The 22524-nt window shown below is 41.0% G+C and overlaps 2 protein-coding genes across 2 annotated transcripts in view; both read left to right on the top strand.

Moving 5' to 3' along the window:
• Positions 1-4040: 4040 nt before the first annotated feature.
• Positions 4041-7298, top strand: LOC310867039 (heat shock 70 kDa protein 12A-like; the record flags this gene model as incomplete). The annotated part of the gene is made up of 4 exons (XM_083776832.1): positions 4041-4058; positions 5426-5606; positions 6077-6766; positions 7294-7298. The coding sequence occupies 4 exons, from the start codon at positions 4041-4043 to the stop codon at positions 7296-7298; spliced, it is 894 nt and encodes a 297-aa protein (XP_083632958.1).
• A 1415-nt stretch (positions 7299-8713) lies between these two features.
• sympk (symplekin) overlaps positions 8714-22524 on the top strand; it is a 34314-nt gene continuing 20503 nt past the window's right edge. Inside the window, exons 1-11 of the mRNA XM_083777067.1 lie at positions 8714-8853; positions 10946-11036; positions 12279-12344; positions 12455-12508; positions 12929-13002; positions 13162-13288; positions 14413-14662; positions 16064-16234; positions 17604-17846; positions 19203-19357; positions 21654-21804. Coding sequence (XP_083633193.1) covers positions 10980-11036; positions 12279-12344; positions 12455-12508; positions 12929-13002; positions 13162-13288; positions 14413-14662; positions 16064-16234; positions 17604-17846; positions 19203-19357; positions 21654-21804 — 1348 coding nt within the window. The 5' untranslated portion in view covers positions 8714-8853; positions 10946-10979. The remainder of the gene's footprint in view (positions 8854-10945; positions 11037-12278; positions 12345-12454; positions 12509-12928; positions 13003-13161; positions 13289-14412; positions 14663-16063; positions 16235-17603; positions 17847-19202; positions 19358-21653; positions 21805-22524) is intronic.

Genomic DNA, 22524 nt, shown 5'->3' with positions numbered 1-22524 from the left:
GGCGTACCCACTGTAAGCAGTACCGAAGTCTATTGCTATTATAAATGCTTCACTAGGGCGTTGGTACGTCTCACAACACACAGCCATGGTAAAATCCGGTGGTTAGTATAAAGGTAGCTAGTCCAAGTCAACACGACTGAAATGAATGAACACACCACATACTGTCCCAGTTTATATAGCATGAGCATCCTGTAGTATGTCACTAAGCCCCACCCTTTGGTATTTGTTGCAACCGGCACAGTTCATTGGTGCAGGTGATGGAGGTGTATATTTGAAAGGCATGTTGGTCGTAGAGAAGAATATGAATACGAATGAGAAATATGACATACAGTTCTGAAAAGCCAAAGCTCTGAAGTCATCACAGGCATTCACACGTCATGAAGTGGCCACATGAGTGGCTATTGATTAACTCAGATGAGACACTGATGAGACAGTTACCATTGTCGTAGAACACTGCTAGAACTCGTGATTCAACCTTTTGATTGATTGAATACTTTAATAGTTCTTTATTTTTTAAGGCACGATAATACAGATTTATGCAAGATAAATAATACTAAAGAATAACCCAGATAAGCAAGACATTTAAAGACAAACAACAATAATAGAATAGACTATTCTCATGTTTGAAATGTGTGATATGAAAAATAAATGTACTTTTGAATACTAAAAACAACTACTTCAACTCAATGAACTGAGCAACTTTAATTCGTAATTGAGTAATATGTTTCACCAGGCCTGGATTATCTATACTTTTACTAAAGCACTGCATTGACTCTACTTTGTAGAGCCTCACTTTGAAACATATTTTATTTTTATTAACATATACCTGTAGTAATGTCCAGCAGTGTTGTTTTATTAACATATACCTGTAGTAATGTCCAGCAGTGTTGTTTTATTAACATATACCTGTAGTAATGTCCAGCAGTGTTGTTTTATTAACATATACCTGTAGTAATGTCCAGCAGTGTTGTTTTATTAACATATACCTGTAGTAATGTCCAGCAGTGTTGTTTTATTAACATATACCTGTAGTAATGTCCAGCAGTGTTGTTTTATTAACATATACCTGTAGTAATGTCCAGCAGTGTTGTTTTCGTCGACTAAAACTAACACGAAAAATGTTCGTCGACTACCTTCTTTCACTGACGAAAACTAAATGGAAACTAAATGAAAACTAATCTATGATGACTAAAACTAAGACTAAATATATGCGGACAATTTCATCAACAGATAAAAACTTGACTAAAACGTTAGGAAGGGACTAGTGGATGTTCAAATAAACTAAACTAAACTAGTGGACAAGAGATCCATTATAAGTCATTTTACACTTTGTTGCATGCTGAAAATAGCAGATCTACAAGCTCACAACGAGTGTGAGCTTGTAGATCGGCTATTTTCAGCAAGTGTAAAAACAGTTATTACGACGGCATCAAGGCCCGCCAAATTAGAATTATATAAAATGATACAATAAATAATATATAATATATAAAATGTTAGGAAGGGACTAACATCTGCAGACTGTTACTGCCGCTGCGCTGAAGATGTTAGTGTCCTTGGCTTGGACACAATAATGCCGTAGTAGTTTTCAAACTTGTTTCCATGTCAAGCATCCTCTATTGATAATAGACTGGCCCACATTTGATTAATGTTCTCACCCTACTGTATGTATTTTCATAATGTTAGTTGTTCATATGATTTACTAAAGAATTCCACAATATAATAATGTAGACAGTGTTGAGTAGTGTATGAACAGTATGTAAAACAGTGGTTCTTAATCCTTCTCATATAATTTTTTCCAACAATGTATTTATTTATTTTTCTTTTTCCACACAAATGACAATACAATACAGATACAAATGTACAAAAAACAACAATGAACAATTACACATACAAAGAAAACAAAACAACCAAAAAAGAAAAACTTCTCATATCATTCTTAATCATTCTGCTTTAAGTAGCATGACGGGTCAAACTAGGGGAATTTCATGATTCTGAATCGATTGTAAACAAATTTGTTTTGCACAAATAACACTCCTTGGGCTAAAAACGGCCATAGCTGTCATCACAAATATGATGATGTCATCACATTTCGAAAATTGGCTATATGGGGAAATGCCATTTAGCTACCGTGGAGCCATGCATGGATGAATTATATAGGCTTGTGCCAAATGTGCACGTGCACAGGGGCCTGGAGCCAATGTGGGCCCTTGGATTCAAATGTCAAAGTCACGCTTCCAACAGCTTCCAACGAGCAGACTGGACTTTCCGTTCCAGAGATAAATGAGCAAAACGTCTTGAAAACGGACACTTTAGCCAATCTTTTGCCATTGTCGCCTGATTTTCTTTAATAACACAGGCTAGGAAGGTCAGACAGCGACAAACTAGATACCTGAGTAAAGTTCACTTTGAGCTGCATCCAATAGATCCACTTCAATTTCCGTCTGCCTTATACTAAAAACCTGTGCCAATTAAACGCAAAAAACCCCTAAAAGAAACCCCAAAAAGACACGTTCAGGTTTGGGGTCACCACTGACCCAGGTTAGTGATCAGTGTTGTTTTTGGCAGAATTTTTTTATTTTAGTTTTAGTCTCTTGAATAGTTTTCATTTTAGCTTTAGTCACGTTTTAGTCACCTGGAAAGTGTTAGTCTAGTTTTAGTTGACTAAATATCGTATAGATTTTAATCGACTAAATTAAGTTTTGGTGGGCCTTGATGCCATCGTAATGACTGTTTTTACACTTGCTGAAAATAGCCGATCTACAAGCTCATACTCGTGAGCTTGTAGATCTGCTATTTTCAGCATGCAACAAAGTGTAAAATGACTTATACTGGATCTCTTGTCCACTAGTTTAGTTTAGTTTATTTGAACATCCACTAGTCCCTTCCTAACATTTTAGTCTAGTTTTTATCTGTTGGTGAAATTGTCCATATATTTAGTCTTAGTTTTAGTCATCATAGCTTAGTTTTAATTTAGTTTCCATTTAGTTTTCGTCAGTGAAAGAAGGTAGTCGACGAACATTTTTCGTCTTAGTTTTAGTCGACGAAAACAACACTGCTGGACATTACTACAGGTATATGTTTCAAAGTGAGGCTCTACAAAATAGAGTCAATGCAGTGCTTTTGTAAAAGTATAGATAATCCAGGCCTGGTGAAACATATTACTCAATTACGAATTAAAGTTGCTCAGTTCATTGAGTTGAAGTAGTTGCTTTTAGTATTCAAAAGTACATTTATTTTTCATATCACACATTTCAAACATGAGAATAGTCTATTCTATTATTGTTTGTCTTTAAATGTCTTGCTTATCTGGGTTATCCTTTAGTATTATTTATCTTGCATACATCTGTATTATCGTGCCTTAAAAAATAAAGAACTATTAAAGTATTCAATCAATCAATAGGTTGAATCACGAGTTCTAGCAGTGTTCTAAGACAATGGTAACTGTCTCATCAGTGTCTCATCTGAGTTAATCAATAGCCACTCACGCCTGTGATGACTTCAGAGCTTTGGCTTCTCAGAACTGTATGTCATATTTCTCATTCGTATTCATATTCTTCTCTACGACCAACATGCCTTTCAAAGATACACCTCCATCCCCTGCACCAATGATCTGTGCCGGTTGCAACAAATACCAAAGGGTGGGGCTTAGTGACATACTACAGGATGCTCATGCTATATAAACTGGGACAGTATGTGGTGTGTTCATTCATTTCAGTCGTGTTGACTTGGACTAGCTAGCTTTATACTAACCATCGGATTTTACCATGGCTGTGTGTTGTGAGACGTACCAACGCCCTAGTGAAGCATTTATAATAGCAATAGACTTCGGTACTGCTTACAGTGGGTACGCCTTTCTTATCAATGGCACAGAACCGATCGTTCCACAATGGGAAGAAAATGGACTGACCAGCCCAAAGACGCCTACATGTGTTCTATTTGATGAAAATGAGCAGTTCAAGAAGTTTGGTTATGAAGCTAGAAGGGAATACATTAAGGGAAATGAAAAAGCTAAGAAAACACTTCTCTTTGAAAACTTTAAGATGGAACTCTACGGACAAGTAAGTCTATATGATATTGATGATTTGCTGTTGATTATAAATGTGTTGTTTTTTTTTTTTTTACTGTGTGTGTGTGTGTGTGTGTGTGTGTTCCTGTATTCATTTATTTTAATATCAACAACATTTATTTTTCCAACAGGAACTCAATGAGGAGTTAATGATTACAGCTGTAAATGGCAAACAAATGGGAGCCCTGAAAGTCATCACAGAAAGTCTACGCTACCTCAAGGACCATGCACTGAACACCATTAATCATGGAACCTTCACTGCCTCTGACTTCACCTGGGTTCTGACTGTTCCTGCTATCTGGGATGCTTCCGCAAAACAGTTCATGAGGAAAGCAGCAACTGAGGTAATTCCATGTTGTTAAACTTATTACATACATGATGACATTAGCATCTCGAAACCCAAATCATCAGCTAATTTATTTTGACTTTTTTCATAAAACATACCTAACTTAAACATTATAAAATGAAACTTGCTTTATCCCCAAATTGTTTACGTTGTTCATTTTAAACTAGTACTTTTATGCATATATGATGTGGGGATTGTCCTACAGTTATTCCTTTTGGAAACAGGTTGCCAATAATATCTATCCAAAGATTTACAAACGCATATCCCCTGTTGTCCAAAATGTAGGCTTCTTAATGACGTTGATTCATTCACTTTAAGCACATCCCAAATATGTTTTTGGTTTAGTAGGAAGCACAGCTGCAAAACAATGTTGGCGCTTAGATGGCAACATCCACATCATCTCCCTTTAATCAATGGGTTAGATGGCAACCTCCACATCATCTCTCTTTAACCAATGAAATCAATATTAGATGGCAATCTCCACATCATCTCCCTTTAACCAATGGGTTAGATGGCAACCTCCACATCATCTCCCTTTAACCAATGGAATCAATTATTAGCCAACTTGATGTTGTTTTCTATAACGAGATGAAATGGTACCAATCTGCAAATGATACATTAGACAGTTGGAACCACATTTTACATCTCATTAGGACCAGTATGGCTACTGTATGATTGTTAATGTATATATCGTAATTTATGTTTTGGTTAACATCGTCTTTGTTTGATTACCGTTATTTGAATTATTGTATTGTCAGAGTTTATCATTTATTGTATCGTTTTTTTGTGGTGGTTGTGTGGGAGTGCACATAGTACAGGGTTTGGGGCTGTATCTCGTGGAAGAGCCATTGAGGAGCTGGATATGGAGATGTAATTTTAATCTGCAATTAAGGCTTGTGTGTAGAAATCTATCCTTTTTTGTCTCTTTATTATTATTAATAATAATATCTATAGGATATTTTCTACACATTTAAATTATTTAAATATTGTTTTGTCTATTTCTTTCTTTCCAGGCTGGCATTGTCAGAGAAAGTAAATCGGACCAGCTGATCATCGCATTGGAGCCGGAAGCAGCCTCCATCTGGTGTAAACAGCTGCCCTCGAGTGGTTTCATTGATGAGAACTCAGGACAGGTCGGCAAGATACAACTACAACAAAAACCTGGAACACAGTACATTGTTGCTGATTGTGGAGGTATGTTCTGCTGTGATATTGATGCTGTGTGTGTGTGTGTGTGTGTGTGTGTGTGTGTGTGTGTGTGTGTGTGTGTGTGTGTGTGTGTGTGTGTGTGTGTGTGTGTGTGTGTGTGTGTGTGTGTGTGTGTGTGTGTGTGTGTGTGTGTGTGTGTGTGTGTGTGTAAGTCAAAGTAATACATCTGTACGTACATTCGTTTTACAGTATAATCCTCATCTTTAAATGTATGCAACTTCACTACATTTTCCCTCTGTTGTCCACTTTTTTAAGTGGTGCAAACCACTTCTACATCCAGCTTACAATGCCCTGTACGTGTTTGTGTGTCTGTGTGAGCATGGAACGAGAGAAGTATGTGACATGGCTGCCACCTGCTGGACGCACGGGAGTTGCACCACTTGGTTCACACTGGTGTGATCTTTATATGTAAAAAGAACGTTCATATTTTAAAGCCTAACGTTGTTGTCTTACAGGTGGTACCATTGACATCACGGTACATGAAGTGTGTGATGGAGGAGTCCTGAAAGAGCTGCATAAGGCCTCTGGTAATGCTCTGGGAGGGGAGCAGGTGACAAAAAACTTTATACGTTGCCTGAAAGAAATATTCTCTGAAGATCTCTGGGATGAGTTTGAAAGAAGGTCTCCCAGTGAGCTTCAAAAGTTGATGTATAACTTCCTAGTCCTTAAGAGTGTGGATGATGATGTACAGTTCTCCTGTCCTTTTAACTTAGCATCATTAGCTCAGAATCAGCAACCAATAGAGAGTTACTTCGAGAATGTGCAAGGTGTCGGCTGGGACGAAGGGTTGATCACAATCTCAAGAGCAAAGATGAGTTCTTTCTTTGATGAAAGTCTGAATGGCATCACTAAAAGTCTCGGAGAAATCTTTAAAAAGGATCTCAGCATTGACTACCTCCTGTTAGTGGGGGGTTTTGCCTCAAGTATGATTCTACGCACACACATTACCAAGCAGTTTGGTGCTCAGTGCAAGGTAATGTGCCCTGCGTCGCCCCAGCAGGTAATTTTGAAGGGAGCTGTCATGTTTGGCAGAAACCCTGCAGTAGTGGCATCACGAAAAAGTGCCTTTACTTATGGCATTGCTGTCTCTAAAAAATATGATGCGTCAAAGCATAAGGCTGAGAAGAAGTTCAATTATGGACGTGGTGACCGCTGTTCTGATCTTTTCTCAACACTGGTGACAATAGATGAAGATGTGGGTTGGGACAAAACCAGTGACCACGTCTTCATGCCAAGAGAAAAAAACCAGACATCAGCAGAATTTTGTTTTTATCGCACAGAAAGGATAAATCCGCTATATGTAGATGACTGGGCAATAGACAAACTGAACTCATTTTGCGTTGAGATGCCAGATACTTCACGTGGGCTGGATCGTAAAATCAAGTTTCAAGTCAAATTTGGCTTCACAGAAATCACAGCCACAGCCACTGATGTGGAATCCAACTCAACAAACTCAGTCAAAATTGACTTTTTGAGTAAATGAAACTGTAGACAAATAAGAGTAAGACTATTGCAGATATAGCCTTAAACAGAGTGAATTATGCTTTCTTCATTATCATCTAAGAGATTAATATACTGTAACAGGCTGTCCACAGATATTAGTTATACTGGGAATTTTTTTATTTTGGTATTCATGTGATACTTTAAACTATGGCTGTATTTGGTTTATTAGGTTGAGATGTATATGGTAATATACCTATCATTATATCATGTGGTGTAACTTATGTATTTAATGTTAAAGAGAAATCATACAAATTTTGTAGACAATGTGCTAAATCAAGTTGTTCTATTGCTAAATTGTATTATTAATCATTATTATTACAATATTATGTACACTTTAGATGCAGAATTATTATTTGGTTTGGATTTGAATTTGGTTTATCTTCTTTGTGTGTTTGACTTGTACAAGGGACTAAATTATTTTCGCTCCTATGCCACCAAAATGTGGAACGCCCTACCAACAGTCATTAAGACATGCGAATCCCTTGACTCCTTCAAAACCGCTCTCAAAGGGCACCTACGGACGGCTGCAATTCGAAACTGGCCCCCGTAAAATCTGAATCCCACCCACCGCCCCCCCTCCCTTTTCCCCCTCACTGTATACGTTTATTTTACCTTTTTACCTCCTTTATGATGAAATCCTGTTCTGTTTTTTTACTATATAGAAGTGTCTATTTGTATGTCTCTAAATATTTTGATGAATTTAACAATGTGGACCCTGTTGTAAACAAGTGTAATGCTTAATTGGGTCGTCCACTCACAGTTAACAGTCTTTATATTGAGTTTGTACTTGAAATGTACTGTAATTCTGCAAACTGTTAATAAATATTTCAATCAATCAATCAATGTAGTCTACTGTAACTGAAATAAATGTGATTGGCTTTGTAAATGAGATGCTGTTTATATGTCTCCCTTTTGATACCCGTCCATTTAACCGCTAGACGGGCCTGCCCCAAAGTTATTATTGCAGCCGCGGCCCGGCAGCCGGCGAAAAGGCCCGAAAATGAAAGCCCGGCCCTATACCTGCAGGGCCCTCATCAAACCTTGTACACTTAAGACACTGCCCCCGCTGCCACCCTTAGATCTCCATATATGGAGCTGACCTGTTCTGACATTCCATATCGTTGATCTGACCTCATGAAACCCTGTACACTCAAGACACGCTCGGACGCTCCATATATGGCCAGTACAGAATTCATTCGATTATGTCGCTGCTCGCCCAGCAGTCTGCCGTCACCCTGGCGTATGCGTGCACGCGACCTCGCACTGGTGGTCATTCACATTATAATGCTGATATTGAGGGACAGAATATAAATCATAGGTAAATGGCTGGTTTAGGAAGGTCAGTGTGATTAGGAACAGTGTTAAGTAAACCAGTGGTTTATATATCCTTTGAATCCCGAGCTTTATATTTAAATTTATTTTGTCCAGTATTTTCCAGTATTTTAACGGCATTTTATCCTATCCATATGTAATTGTAATGTTGATATTTTGTCAATAAAAAAGGGAAAGAAAGAAAGAAATAATACCTGGTTGGCGTGGTTGCTTGCTTCTGGCAAAATCTGGCAACAACACTGTCTGTGATCCAACATGGCTGCCGCCATGAAGAGTTGAGCTAGAGCGGTTCATTCAACAACTAATGGATATTAACTCATATTTCTGCTATTAGAGCTGCTTTTTTTTTTAAGAATTCCATTTTTGCGACGAAATAAGAAAGGCTTAATTTATACAGGTATGTCTTTAAAGCACTCGCATGAACGCCAGACTGAATCTACTGTTAGCTTTTAGCTAACGCCGAAGCTAATACATAGTCTTTTATTATTAAACCTGCACATTGATTAATGCAGACATTTAAATTGAAGTGGAATTAAAAGGAATTTGTTGATGGTTACATCCAGCTTGTTATAAAGTTGAATATATTGCGGTGTATTAAACTGGTTTAGCCTTTTTCTTTGAATGTTACATTTCATTCCAGTAATTGAGTATGACACTAAAGTTTTCTGTCAAAGATGTTTCTTCTTAATTAATATAACTTCTCCAGCCCAGTGGTGGAAAAAGTACTCAAATGTTTTACTTAAGTAAAAGTAGCAATACTGCAATTTAGACATATTCTTACAAGAAGAAAATAAAGTATACTTGAGTAAATAAGGACAAAAGTAAGTAGAAAATGCCCATTATGCAGTTTTAAAATGTATGAAACTTATTTTTGAAAATAGCAGATCTACAAGCTTGTAATGTAGATCTATGGGAAAGTAAAGTCCAGTAAAGTAAATATACCTCACAATTACAGTACTTATTATGTTTTTATTGTAGGCCATAAGGTTTTTGTTTAGGGTCTCAGTGTAGACCCTTTCTTAGCCCCTTTCGGGACCCTACGTAAAACTTTTTTGATATTTTGTTTAGTTTTACGTTGGGTCCCTGCTCGCTAGTGTATTTTCGTATGGAAATTCCTAAATGCGGATGTGGAGATTCTCTCTAAAATAGGCCCCGAGGCATGTGACGCCATTATTTTCCTTGAGTTATTCTGAATTCGGTAACTTTAAGTAGCTATACATCCCGGTGCGAATATCTCCTGTGGCGCGGAAGCCGTTAAGTATTTTTAATCTTTGTTTGACCGATTTGGTCGCTTTATTTCTTCTTGTTTGTTTACCGTTTATTGTACCGCCTCCCGGTGTGCGGTTGGCTTGTGAGGCTACGTCCCTGCCTCTGATCTGCTGTGTCATAGCTATAGCGCCACTAGCTAGCCAGATAGGCGGTACAATGAGGTGTCAATAAACAAGAAGAATCCAAGCTTCCAAATCGGGCAAACATATATTAAAAATACTTAACGGCTTCCGCGCCACAGGAGATATTCGCACCGGGATGTATAGCTACTTAAAGTTACCGAATTCAGAATAACTCAAGGAAAATAATGGCGTCACATGCCGCGGGGAGGCGTTTTAACATGTAAACACGAGCCAGTAAATGTTTTAATCAGGTGGCATGGACGACGAGGAACAGGACCCAATGCACTGGGTCGAACAAATGTCAGAAACTTCAGTAGCATTTGGGTTCTGCTTGGAGGGCTAACCCTTTCTGGACCCTCGGTTAGAGGGTCCCGAAAGGTGTAGCCCGCTCAGCACTGGACCAGGGCTGATTGATCGATTGATTGAAATATTTATTAACAGTTTGCACAGAATTACAGTACATTTCAAGCACAAACTCAATACAAAGACTTGTTTACAAGAGGGTCCACCATGTTCAATTCATCAAAACATTTAGAGACGTACAAATAGACACTTCTATATAGTTACAGAACAGAACAGGAATTCATCATAAAGGAAGCTCTGGTCCATAGCCAATGCTTCTATGATTCTGCCAGAATCATAGAAGCATTGGCTATGGACCAGAGCTAGACCATGGGCTAGGTCTCAGTGATGCAAATAGCCTGCATACTGCATCCTGAAGCTACACCAAAGGGTCGGGTTGGGACAAAACGGTTTTTAAGGTAGACCACACACACACACACACACACACACACACCAATGCAACGGTTTTTGTTTTACCTTTAAAAACGGTTTTGACCCGACCTGACTCTTTGGTGTGGTTTGGTGGGGGCGGGGCAGCCAAAATGAATATCAAATATCTAAATACCGACTGAAGCAAGTTAAAAACTGTCTGTGGTGTTCACTTCACATAAGCCTGAGTAGACGATGAAATGACCAAAAGCTGTTTTGAAAGTGAAATGAACTGTTCAGTTGCACCCAATTTATTTTTATATGAAGGAATCCTTTTTTAATTGCAGGTTTGTGTTGATATGAAGGAATGCTTTTTTTTCATTGCAGGTTTGTGTTGATATGAAGGCATTTTGTTGAAGAGATGGAAGTAGAAATGGAGGGGGGAGACACCCCAGTTGACATGACCACCAGTGAAAAGGTGATAGTTTCTTACCTTTTTATCTTAATATCTAAGCGCGGTTGAGTGATGAAACGGTAACACTAGGGTTGGGTGATGTTTGGACAAATTCGGGGTGGGGGGTTAAATGGTAAAAAATGGTAAATGGTGCATTTATATAGCGCCTTTATCCAGCTTTACATAGATTGTGCATTATATTCACACATTCACACACCGATGGCGGCGGAAACCATGCAAGCACATCAGGAGCAATTAGGAGGTTCAGTGTCTTCCTCAAGGACACTTCGACACTAACTCTGGGGGAGCCCACACGGTTCGAACTGGCAACCCTGCGGTTACCATCATCCAGCCACTCTACTACCCCTGAGCCACCGCCGGGGTGTTTGGGGGGCGATGCACAGTGTACTCCTATGAGCTGGGGCAGTGCCTGGGTAGTTGGGTGGGAGTAGTAGGATGGAGGCTCTACAATCCTCCCGGTGGGGGCTCCTCGCTGGCAGGTGAGTAAGTAGGATACAACAGCAACTGACAGAAATGGTAAATGGTGCATTTATATAGCGCCTTTATCCAAGGCGCTTTACATAGATTGTGCATTACATTCACCCATTCACACACACATTTATACACCGATTGCGGCGGAAGCCATGCAAGGCACCAACCAGCACATCGGGAGCAAATTGGGGTTCAGTGTCTTGCCCAAGGACACTTCGACATGTAGACGGGAGGAGCCGGGATTCTAACCGCCGACCCATGGATCATTGGACAACCTGCTCTACCTCCTGAGCCACAGCCGCCCGAAAGGGGAGGAATTATTTGGCAAAGTGCCCCCGATATGCTTCCTTTTTTGACCATTTGTGAAAGTATAAACATAAGTTTTACGTGATAAGGCTCATCCACATTCCCAGACAAAAGCGAGTCATGATATCGATCTAATATTGATATATTTCCCTATACGAGACACGGATACATTTGACAGCAACAGAGTTATAAAGTTGTTTTTTAGAACATCTTTATTACCTTTTAGGCTGGCATAAAAGCATTTTAATCCCCCCAGGTTGTAGATCTGTTAAATGATGTGTTTGTTTGTTTGTGATCCTGTCCCCCCAGGTTGTAGATCTGTTAAATGATGTGTTTGTTTGTTTGTGATCCTGTCCCCCCAGGTTGTAGATCTGTTAAATGATGTGTTTGTTTGTTTGTGATCCTGTCCCCCCAGGTTGTAGATCTGTTAAATGATGTGTTTGTTTGTTTGTGATCCTGTCCCCCCAGGTTGTAGATCTGTTAAATCAGGCCGCTCTGATTTCTACAGACGAGAAGCTCACCACCCTTAGACAGGTTGGTATTAACAAACTCTCCTCGACTTAACGTTTGGTTCCAAATAAACCAGAATGAATCATTGTCTAATTATATACTTGGAGATTAACCGTTTCTACCATTTGTTTCAGGTCCAGGAGCTCATTATCAACAAGGATCCCTCCCTTTTGGACAACTTCTTAGATGTAAGCAAATCAACTGAGTTGGATATGATCCAATATATTATGTACCCACGAATGGGGATGCCAGAGTCCATGTGGAAAATGGGTTTAGATTAGTTTGCCGGTTTGTTGTGCACGCACACATACATGTACGGTACATGCACCTTAGGTGTGCAGCCATACACACAACGACTGATTGAGCCTTAGACTGTAGAGGCACACGGCTTCAAATCAGAACAAATCCCCATTCTGGTCACCCTAGTTTAGACTTGTTTGTTTTGTTTGTACACAGTGAGTACATGCCCAGTAGCCACACGGATGCACTTACAGATTTACATTGACCTGGTGTAACTTATCAATAAAATCAGTGGGTTTGGGGGAAAGCCACTGATATAAAGTACTTGATTTCTCTTGACACGTTTATATGAAACTTGTCTTGTGCAGGAGATGATCGCCTTTCAGACCGACAAATCCATAGAAGTGAGAAAGTTTGTCATCGGCTTCATCGAAGAGGCATGGTGGGTGGTTCGCCCCGTTCACATAATTTAACTCATTATTTGTATCTTCCTGTACAAGAACTTAGAAGTGCATTGATTCTATGTTAGGAGAGGTGCGAAACAATACTCTGTCTAATTCCTAGCATGGTGTTGTTTTTCTTTCTTTCTTGTGTTGTGCAGCAAACGAGACAATGAGCTGCTGCTGAGACTGATCGCCAACCTCAACATGCTGCTGAGAGACGAGAGCGTCAACGTGGTGAAGAAAGCTATCCTCACCCTGACCCAGCTGTACCGGGTGGCTCTACAGGTACAGTTGTTGATTAGGACTTAATAAACACGACGTTCATTTAGTTTTGCCTCAATTTATTCACCGTACACCGGCTGAACATGTAAACACTGTTCCCTCCACAATTCACATCTGATTACCGGTACCTGCGCCCACTGCGCATGCATACTGTATATCCGCTCATGTGTGTTGCCGTAAAGGATACTATATGGAACTGTCCCTAAAGTGTACAATAGAGAGCAATACAAGTTAACACAGTGACTACAGTCCATTGCATTTGTCAAAGTCTGGTTTGTGAAAAATGGACCGTGCAGTCAAAATATGTGGGTTACATTTACAATTTACAATTTACAATTTAGGCATTTAGCAGACGCTCTTAATCCAGAGCGACTTACATTTAAGCAAGAACAAAAGCATGGGAATACATCACATAAAAACATTTATCATGAAACATGCGTAAGCTAAGAAAGTAACAGTGGAATATCTATATAATGAAACTATACATACACTATACATATAAACTATACATATTTACTACTATGCTATACATATGTACTATGGCGTGCTATGACTACATACAATACAATTATAGTGCTGTCTACATAACATGCTATAAGTCTGTGTCAAATGCTATCTAAGCCAACAGAAATGCTATCGAAGGGGTTAGGGTAAGTGCTATGGGCCATGATGGAGTCTGAAAAGGTGGGTTTTCAGGTTACGGCGGAAGATTGGGAGTGATGCTGCAGTTCTGACTGCAATGGGAAGTGCATTCCACAGTTTTGGAGCCAGAAGGGAGAAGAGTTTGGGACGTGTGGAGCGTTGTCCCGGCGTTTTTAGTGAGGGTACTTCCAGTTTCCCTGCGTTGGCTGATCTGAGTGTGCGGGAGGGTTTGTAGGGTTCAATCATACTTGTAAGAATTACATATATTCTTTGGAGTCCTTTCCTTGACATGAAATTGTTTGAGAACGACTGACACAGAAACATAGGTTTTTTAGAATATTGTCTTATTTAGAAGATTTCTTTTTTTAGAATCAGCCTCAGGTCTAAATGGGTTAACACATGCAGGAGTGTTCGTTTTTTATAATGTGTGTGTGTGTGTGCGTGTGTGTGTGTGTGTGTGCGTGCGTGTGCGTGCGTCCCGTCAGTGGTTGGTGCGGTCCAAAACTGTGCCAGAGATGCAGGAGGCGTGCTGGGACATGGTGACCCAGATGAAGGGAGACGTCTTGGCCCTGCTGGACTCGGAGAACGACGGAGTCCGAACGCACGCCATCAAGTTCACCGAGTCGCTCATCATCACCCTGTCGCCGCGCACCTCCGACTCCGACGTCCCCAAGAAGCAGGAGGGAGACATCAGCCTGGACAAGATCCCCAAAGACCACCCATACATACGCTCCGGTGAGCACTGTTTTTTTTATTTTTTATATATTTTTTTATCCAACGATTTTGTAACCCATTTTTCACCCCTGTGTCAATCATCTAATGTGATCCTGGGCTCTACACACCCTCCGCCAACCTAGTCCCCATATATGGGGGACAAGGGGAGAGCAACGGACTTGAACTCATGCTTCCTTCATGCCTGAGTGTCCAAGTTGCTCCTTTATACCTGACAGGGGGGAGTTTCCCTGGTTGGACGTAGCGCGTGGAAGGAACACGTTATTCCAACCAGTTCCTTTCCCCTCCATCAGGCGCCCCGGCTGGCCAGGGGGAGGCAGTTTAGAGACCAGGATTACTGCATGTTTTTTGTGAGGGTACCTCATGTTGTTTTTGTCGACTAAAACTAAGGCGAAAAGTGTTCGTCGAATACCTTTTTTTCACTGATGAAAACTAAATGAAAACTAAGCTATGATGACTAAAACTAAGGCTAAATGTATTGACAATTTCGTCAAAAGATAAAAACTAGACTAAAATGTTAGGAAGGGACTAGTGGACAAGAGATCCAGTATAAGTCATTTTACACATGGTTTTCATGCTGAAAATAGCACACAACGCCTTGTGCTGCCACGCGTTGTGAGCTTGTAGATCGGCTATCGGCAAGTGTAAAATCAGTCATTACGACGGCATCAAGGCCCGCCAAAATACATTTTAGTCGACTAAATCAACTGTAGACTTAGTGGACTAAAATCTTGTGACATTTAGTCAAAATTTGCTGCCAAAAACAACACTGGAAGAGCGCTTAGAGCGGGGGGATTTTTTGGCAGAGTAGTCCCAGGGGAACAGTTCTTATTTTGTGACTAATTTGATTGATTGAACTATGTACTGTATGTCTAGGCCTGTCACGATTATTATGATCGCTTGATAGCAATTATTTTAGATAATGTCAATTTTATTTTGCATAACTGTCATAATCACTTTAAAGTATTTTCAAACAAAAGAAATCTCACCCGTGTGAAGTGAGTTACCGTGTGGGGGTCCCTCTACTGTACTGTACTGTCTCTGTATTGTACTGGCACACCTTATATACAGTTAATATGTGCGTATGTGTTTGTGTGTGTGTGTTAGGTTGTGCACAGGTGGTGAAAAACAACCATGCTGTTTTCGTGCTCAGACGCACCCAGCCAGCCACCCACACACAGCTCCGTAAGGGAGTGGTTGGTTGCACCACTCAAAAATAGTGGACATATTAGATATACAAGCTCAACACACGTCACATCGTGACACGTGTTAATCGGCTGTTTCCACTATTCGTGTTTTTTAAATGATGTAACTTATTTTTTCAGGCCTGCCCTGTGCAGACATGACGAAGCCTAACAGCCAAACTGAAATGTAATGTTTATATTCATGATGTTCCAACGACAGAGGTCCTCTGTGAGGAGGGGAAGGCCGCTCTGGAACAGCTGCTGAAGTTCATGGTCCACCCGGCCATCTCCAGCATCAACCTGACCACGGCGCTGGGCTCCCTGGCCACCATCGCTCGCCAGAGGCCCATGTTCATGTCGGAGGTGGTGCAGGCCTACGAGACCCTACACGGTGAGATCTAAAAACAAACGAAATAATACCATGAAAAATTGGCTTACGGATTAAAAGTTTACATTTTTCATAGTGATTCAGCAGCTTGGACTCCTCATGCATAGAAGGATGCATGAGGTCAGTCCGCTGCCCCACCCAGGTTGGCAGAGGAAGTGTGGCGCCCAGGATTACATTAGACAATTGGCACTGGGTGAAAAGAAAACTGGGTTACAAAATCGTGGGATAAAAAAAAAACAAAAAAAACATAGTGATTCAGCGAATATTCGTCTGCAAAAATATTCGGCAGAAAATGGCTAAAAAAGCATTTTCGGCCTATTCGGTTTCGGCACGAATTGGCAGAAAATATATCACCGAATAGTGTATGCAATTAATGCATTCAAAATGCATTCAAAAGAGCTGAATAAATGTTTTATGGACCCATAATAGTGATTATTATTTAAGTAAAGTTTTGCCATAACCATTTATTTTGCCATAAATCAGGTAGCTTTAAGGTACGGCCATGACAGCAATGGTATAGGAAAAAAGATGTATAATATTAATCATATTCAGATATTCGGTTTTCGGCCAACTGTTTCCTATATTTGGTATTCGGTTTCGGCCAATAATTTCCCTTTCAGTGCATCCCTATTTTTTCAGTCATGTCACTAAAAACCATGTGATGTGACGTGATGCTGTGCTTTCAGAACAACCAGTGTTGATTTTGTCGACTAAAACTAGGACAAATTGTTTCGTCAACTGCCTTTTTTTCACTGACAAACTAAATGGAAACTAAATGAAAACTAAGCTATGATGATCAAAACTAAGACTATATTCTATGTTGACAATTTAAAAATCTAGACTAGAATGTTAGGAAGGGACTAGTGGACAAGAGATCCAGTATAGGTAAAAGACACAAGTCATTTTACACTTGGTTGCATGCTGTAAATTGCAGTGCGACGTGTTGTGAGCTTGTACATGTAAGTGTAAAATGGGCCATTACGACAGCATCAAGGCCCGCCAAAATACATTTTAGTCGACTTAATCAACTGTAGATTGAACTGTAGATCGACTGAAATCTTATGATATTTTTAGTCGACTAAAACTAGACTAGCACTAAATACATTCCAGGTGACTAAAATGTGACTAAAACTAAATGGAAACAAACTATTCAAAAGACTATTAGTCCATAGGCCCAGAACATAATTTTCACTAGTGAGGGACATTCAAGGTGGCAAATGCTATCATGTTTTTTTGAAAAGGTCTCTATATCCCTAGATAATATTTCAACATGATAGCAGTTCCCAAGTGGTAGATTAGTTGCAGTTATCAGCCTTCAAAGACGCCAACTACTACTCAAATCTAAATCTTCTCTCTAAATCAACACCTGCAGCCAACCTCCCTCCGACGTTGGCCAAGTCTCAGGTGAGCAGTGTCCGGAAGAACCTGAAGCTGCACCTGGTGTCGGTGCTGAAGCACCCGTGCAGTCAGGACTTCCAGGCCCAGATCGGCACGCTGCTCCTGGACCTGGGCATGCCCCAGAGCGAGATCACACGCTCCACGCCGGCGCCGCGCGAACCCCGCAAGAGACCCAGTCGGAACGAGACCTACACGGAGGGCAAGAAACTCAAGATGGGTGAGTGTTCTTTTTACCTTTTTTTTTTCATTGATATTTTTGACACGGCCTTTACTGCATGTCTTCCCCCCTTCTCTCTCCCGTTTCCTGTCAGCCTACTGTCTGTCCCTTCAAAAAACCAATAAAAGGCGTAAGCCGCAAAAGAATATCTTAAAAAAAATAAAAATAAGTTCAATCACATTATATAGATTAGATTAGATTCGATTTATTGTCACTGCACATAGTATACAAATACTTTGACAATGAAATGAATAGTGGCGTCTAGCCAGAGTGCAATACAGTAATGGGAATAAATACACTTATGTACAGTATGTACAGTAGTATATAATAAATAGAAAATAAATAGAAACATAGGCAATGAAGTATAAATAGAAATAAGGAGTATGAATATATATACACACCCACCCACACAAGCCATAAGCCATAACATGCTAGTGTACTGTATGTATGGTGTGAGCATGAGAGTTCAGATATATACAATATTGTTATTTAGGTATACTGTACATGGAATGACAGCCTTTTATAATAATTCTGATTAAATTGCTTTTCCCACTTCATTTTACATTTTTAAACCCACACACAAACGAACACAACAGACATCAGAAAGTAATAAAATGAAAAGTGCAAAAAGAACACGGTACAATAATCACATTTTTGAAATGAATACAATAAATAAATATGAAAAATCAATCACTCAATGAGTAGGGATTAGTTGGCGATTTAAAGAATAACAATAAAGGATCCCATTTCTCTTGGAATGTAGTGAGATTTACCTCTGGTAGAATATCAGATTTTCTCCAATTTCAAAAAGGACATTAGTGAGCATTCATTTTGTAGGCAAACATTTTACCCCCTAAATGTTCCCCCGAAATTTTAAATGTAATACAATTCCCATGTCCAAACTAAAATAAGTTTTACTCCTGCACACAAGATGTGACGATAAAGTACAACCTTGAATCTTACTGTAAGTTGGTTTGTTTTCTGTTGAATGAACAGAAAAAAAGAATAATTTTGGAGCCCTAGTTACTTTGGGCGGCTGTGGCTCAGGAGGTAGAGCAGGTCGTCCAATGATCCGTGGGTCGGCGGTTCGAATCCCGGCTCCTCCTCCTGTCTACTTGTCCAAGTGTCCTTGGGCAAGACACTGAACCCCAAATTGCTCCCAATGTGCTGGTTGGTACCTTGCATGGCTTCCGCCGCAATCGGTGTATGAATGTGTGTGTGAATGGGTGAATGTAATGCACAATGCCTTGGATAAAGGCGCTATATAAATGCACCATTTACCATTTACTTTGGGAGCCACTGCAGTAGTAGGAAGGGATAAAGATGACCAGACATTGTACTTGTGTTGTTGCTCAGAACCTGCGCTGATAGAGGACGATGAAGACAAGGAGGAGGTGGCCCCCTCGTCGTCCTCGTCCAAACCCTCCACCGCCCCGGTGGTCCAGTCGGCCATCGACCTCACCTCGGACTTCCTCCGCCCGCTCCTCTCACCGGAGAACGTTGCCAACCTGGTGAGTCACCACCGTAGAGACGTATACCGTATGACCACAATGACCAACCTGGTGAGTCAACACCGTAGAGACGTATACCGCATGACCACAATGACCAACCTGGTGAGTCAACACCGTAGAGACGTATACCGTATGACCACAATGACCAACCTGGTGAGTCAACACCGTAGAGACGTATACCGCATGACCACAATGACCAACCTGGTGAGTCAACACCGTAGAGACGTATACCGTATGACCACAATGACCAACCTGGTGAGTCAACACCGTAGAGACGTATACTGTATGACCACAATGACCAACCTGGTGAGTCAACACCGTAGAGACGTATACCGTATGCACACAATGACCCAACCTGGTGAGTCAACACCGTAGAGACGTACCGTATGACCACAATGACCCAACCTGGTGAGTCAACACCGTAGAGACGTATACCGTATGCACACAATGACCCAACCTGGTGAGTCAACACCGTAGAGACGTACCGTTTGACCACAATGACCCAACCTGGTGAGTCAACACCGTAGAGACGTATACCGTATGCACACAATGACCCAACCTGGTGAGTCAACACCGTAGAGACGTACCGTATGACCACAATGACCCAACCTGGTGAGTCAACACCGTAGAGACGTATACCGTATGCACACAATGACCCAACCTGGTGAGTCAACACCGTAGAGACGTACCGTTTGACCACAATGACCCAACCTGGTGAGTCAACACCGTAGAGACGTATACCGTATGACCACAATGACCCAACCTGGTGAGTCAACACCGTAGAGACGTACCGTATGACCACAATGACCCGACCTGGTGAGTAAACACCGTAGAGACGTATACCGTATGACCACAATGACCAACCTGGTGAGTCAACACCGTAGAGACGTATACCGTATGACCACAATGACCAACCTGGTGAGTCAACACCGTAGAGACGTACCGTATGCACACAATGACCTTAACGGAAACCAACACGACTGACTGACCGGGCACGTGGAAGCTGGCAGCGGGGCAGGACTGTCGGAATTGGCCAAAGATTACGTTTGAATGAATATTCCTTTTTTTAAACGCCATACGAGTTCAATCCATTTGAATCTCATTGATTATTTTTTTTGTCAAATAGGTTTTTATTGAGAACATATTATGAATTGTTAAACATTGTGATTGTAATTACATTTTTCTTTTATGGAAAATAAAAATAAAAAAAATAAAAAGACAAAACCCTCAACCCTCCCACCCATACTGCTCAGTGACACCGCATACCATAGAATGAAATGGTAATAATAATTTGAAAAATGGAAAACATCTGAAAGGAAAATGGCGTACAGTCAACCATATCGGTGGTATCCTGTCTATTAATTGTTTCTACTCAAGTAATGGACAAGGGGCAGCCAAACCTTATCAAACTGTCTCTCCCTGTTCCTCAGGAAATACCTTATTCTCTCAAGAATAAGCATTAGCCAATGCTTAAATGCAGGAGCCTCCTCCTTTTTCCAGTGCATCAAAATTAGTCTTTTTGCTGTAATCAGACCATATGAGAAGAGTTGTTTCTGTGCTCTCATCCGAATCTCATAGATTTTTGAATGTGTATTTTTGGTGGCTTTCGCTTTTATTTTATACTTTTTTTTATGGAGGGACAGACAGTAGGCTGACAGGAAATGGGGAGAGAGATGGGGGGGTGCAGTAAAGGCCGTCGGGATCGGGAGTCGAACCCGCGGCACACTGCACTGCCAGACTGGATTACCAGCCAAGGTGCCTGGACCGCTGAGCCACGGCCCAGGCCATTTTCTATATATTTTTTTATATAAAATATTGTATGCAGTAAAACTCAGCAGAAGTCTCTTTCTTTCTCTATATGCGTTGTTGGTGCTGAGAAATGCCCTCTCTTGAGAGATCAGATTACTAACGGATTCATTCTTATTTTATTCTATCGCCTCATTTTAATAAAGCCGTTGGCTATTCTTGGCGCTAAATGGTGTATTTATATACTGTAGCGCCTTTATCCAAGGCGCTTTACATAGATTGTGCATTACATTCATCCATTCACACACATTCATACACCGATTGCGGCGGAAGCCATGCAAGGCACCAACCACCAGCACATCGGGAGCAATTTGGGGTTCAGTGTCTTGCCCAAGGACACTTTGACATGTAGACAGGAGGAGGAGCCGGGATTCGAACCGCCGACCCAGTGATCATTGGACGACCTGCTCTACCTCCTGAGCCACAGCCGCCCCTAGACACCATCGTCTAGTGTGATTGGGGTTGTTCACGCACGCCGTCTTGTCTCCAGGTGCTGATCAGTATGGTGTACCTGCCAGACGCCATGCCGGCCTCCTTCCAGGCCACCTACACTCCGGTGGAGTCGGCAGGAACCGACGCCCAGATCAGACATCTGGCCCGGCTCATGGCCTCGCAGATGACGGCCGCGGGGATCGGACCAGGTCAGTTTTTTACAGACGCTAAAGTCAAGGGCCACACACACCGTCTGCGAACGCCGCGCGTCAAAACAGCCGCCACCGTTATTTTCAATGAACCCTATCGCACACCGGCGGCGTCCGACGCGCGTGCACGCCTCGCCTGACGCTCCGATACGCCACCGTTCTATTTTCCAGGCGTTGCCGCGTACGCTGCGCACCCGGTGGGGCTTATTATTCTGTTTGGATTAAGGAAAAAAAATCCTATCAAGAGAACGTCTTTCCTAAATAACATAGTCTTCATTGCTTAAATTAAGCTAACCCTTGCTTTAGAAACAAGCATTTTTGTCTAGTCTTGAGGCTCGATATGCTGTTTCAGTGGCTAGAACTTTGTTGCTAGTCTAAGAATTCTAAGCAAGGAAGAAATGCTTAACCCCATTGGCAGATTTATTTGCTTGATATGAGACAATAAGGCTAGAATAGATTTTTTTGTCCTAATTTAATCAGCCTGTTATTTGCAGTGTGTGTGTTGGCCTTCAGTCATCTGGAACACAGGGGTCTTCAACGTTGCTCAGGCCAAAGTGGACCCCCACTAAATACTGTAGTACATTATGTTCCTGATTAACTCTTTAAAACCCATTTAGGCCTGACCTCGAAATTTAAACAAAAATCTTCTAAATCCTCCAGTTTACTGAAATAAATATTTTCACGTTAAAAAAAAAATAGCAGACCTACAAGCTTGTAAGC

This window comes from Protomyctophum parallelum (assembly GCF_964188405.1).
Source record: "Protomyctophum parallelum genome assembly, chromosome: 11".
Classification (NCBI taxonomy): Eukaryota; Metazoa; Chordata; class Actinopteri; order Myctophiformes; family Myctophidae; genus Protomyctophum; species Protomyctophum parallelum.
This window is presented reverse-complemented; position numbering and strand designations above follow the sequence as displayed.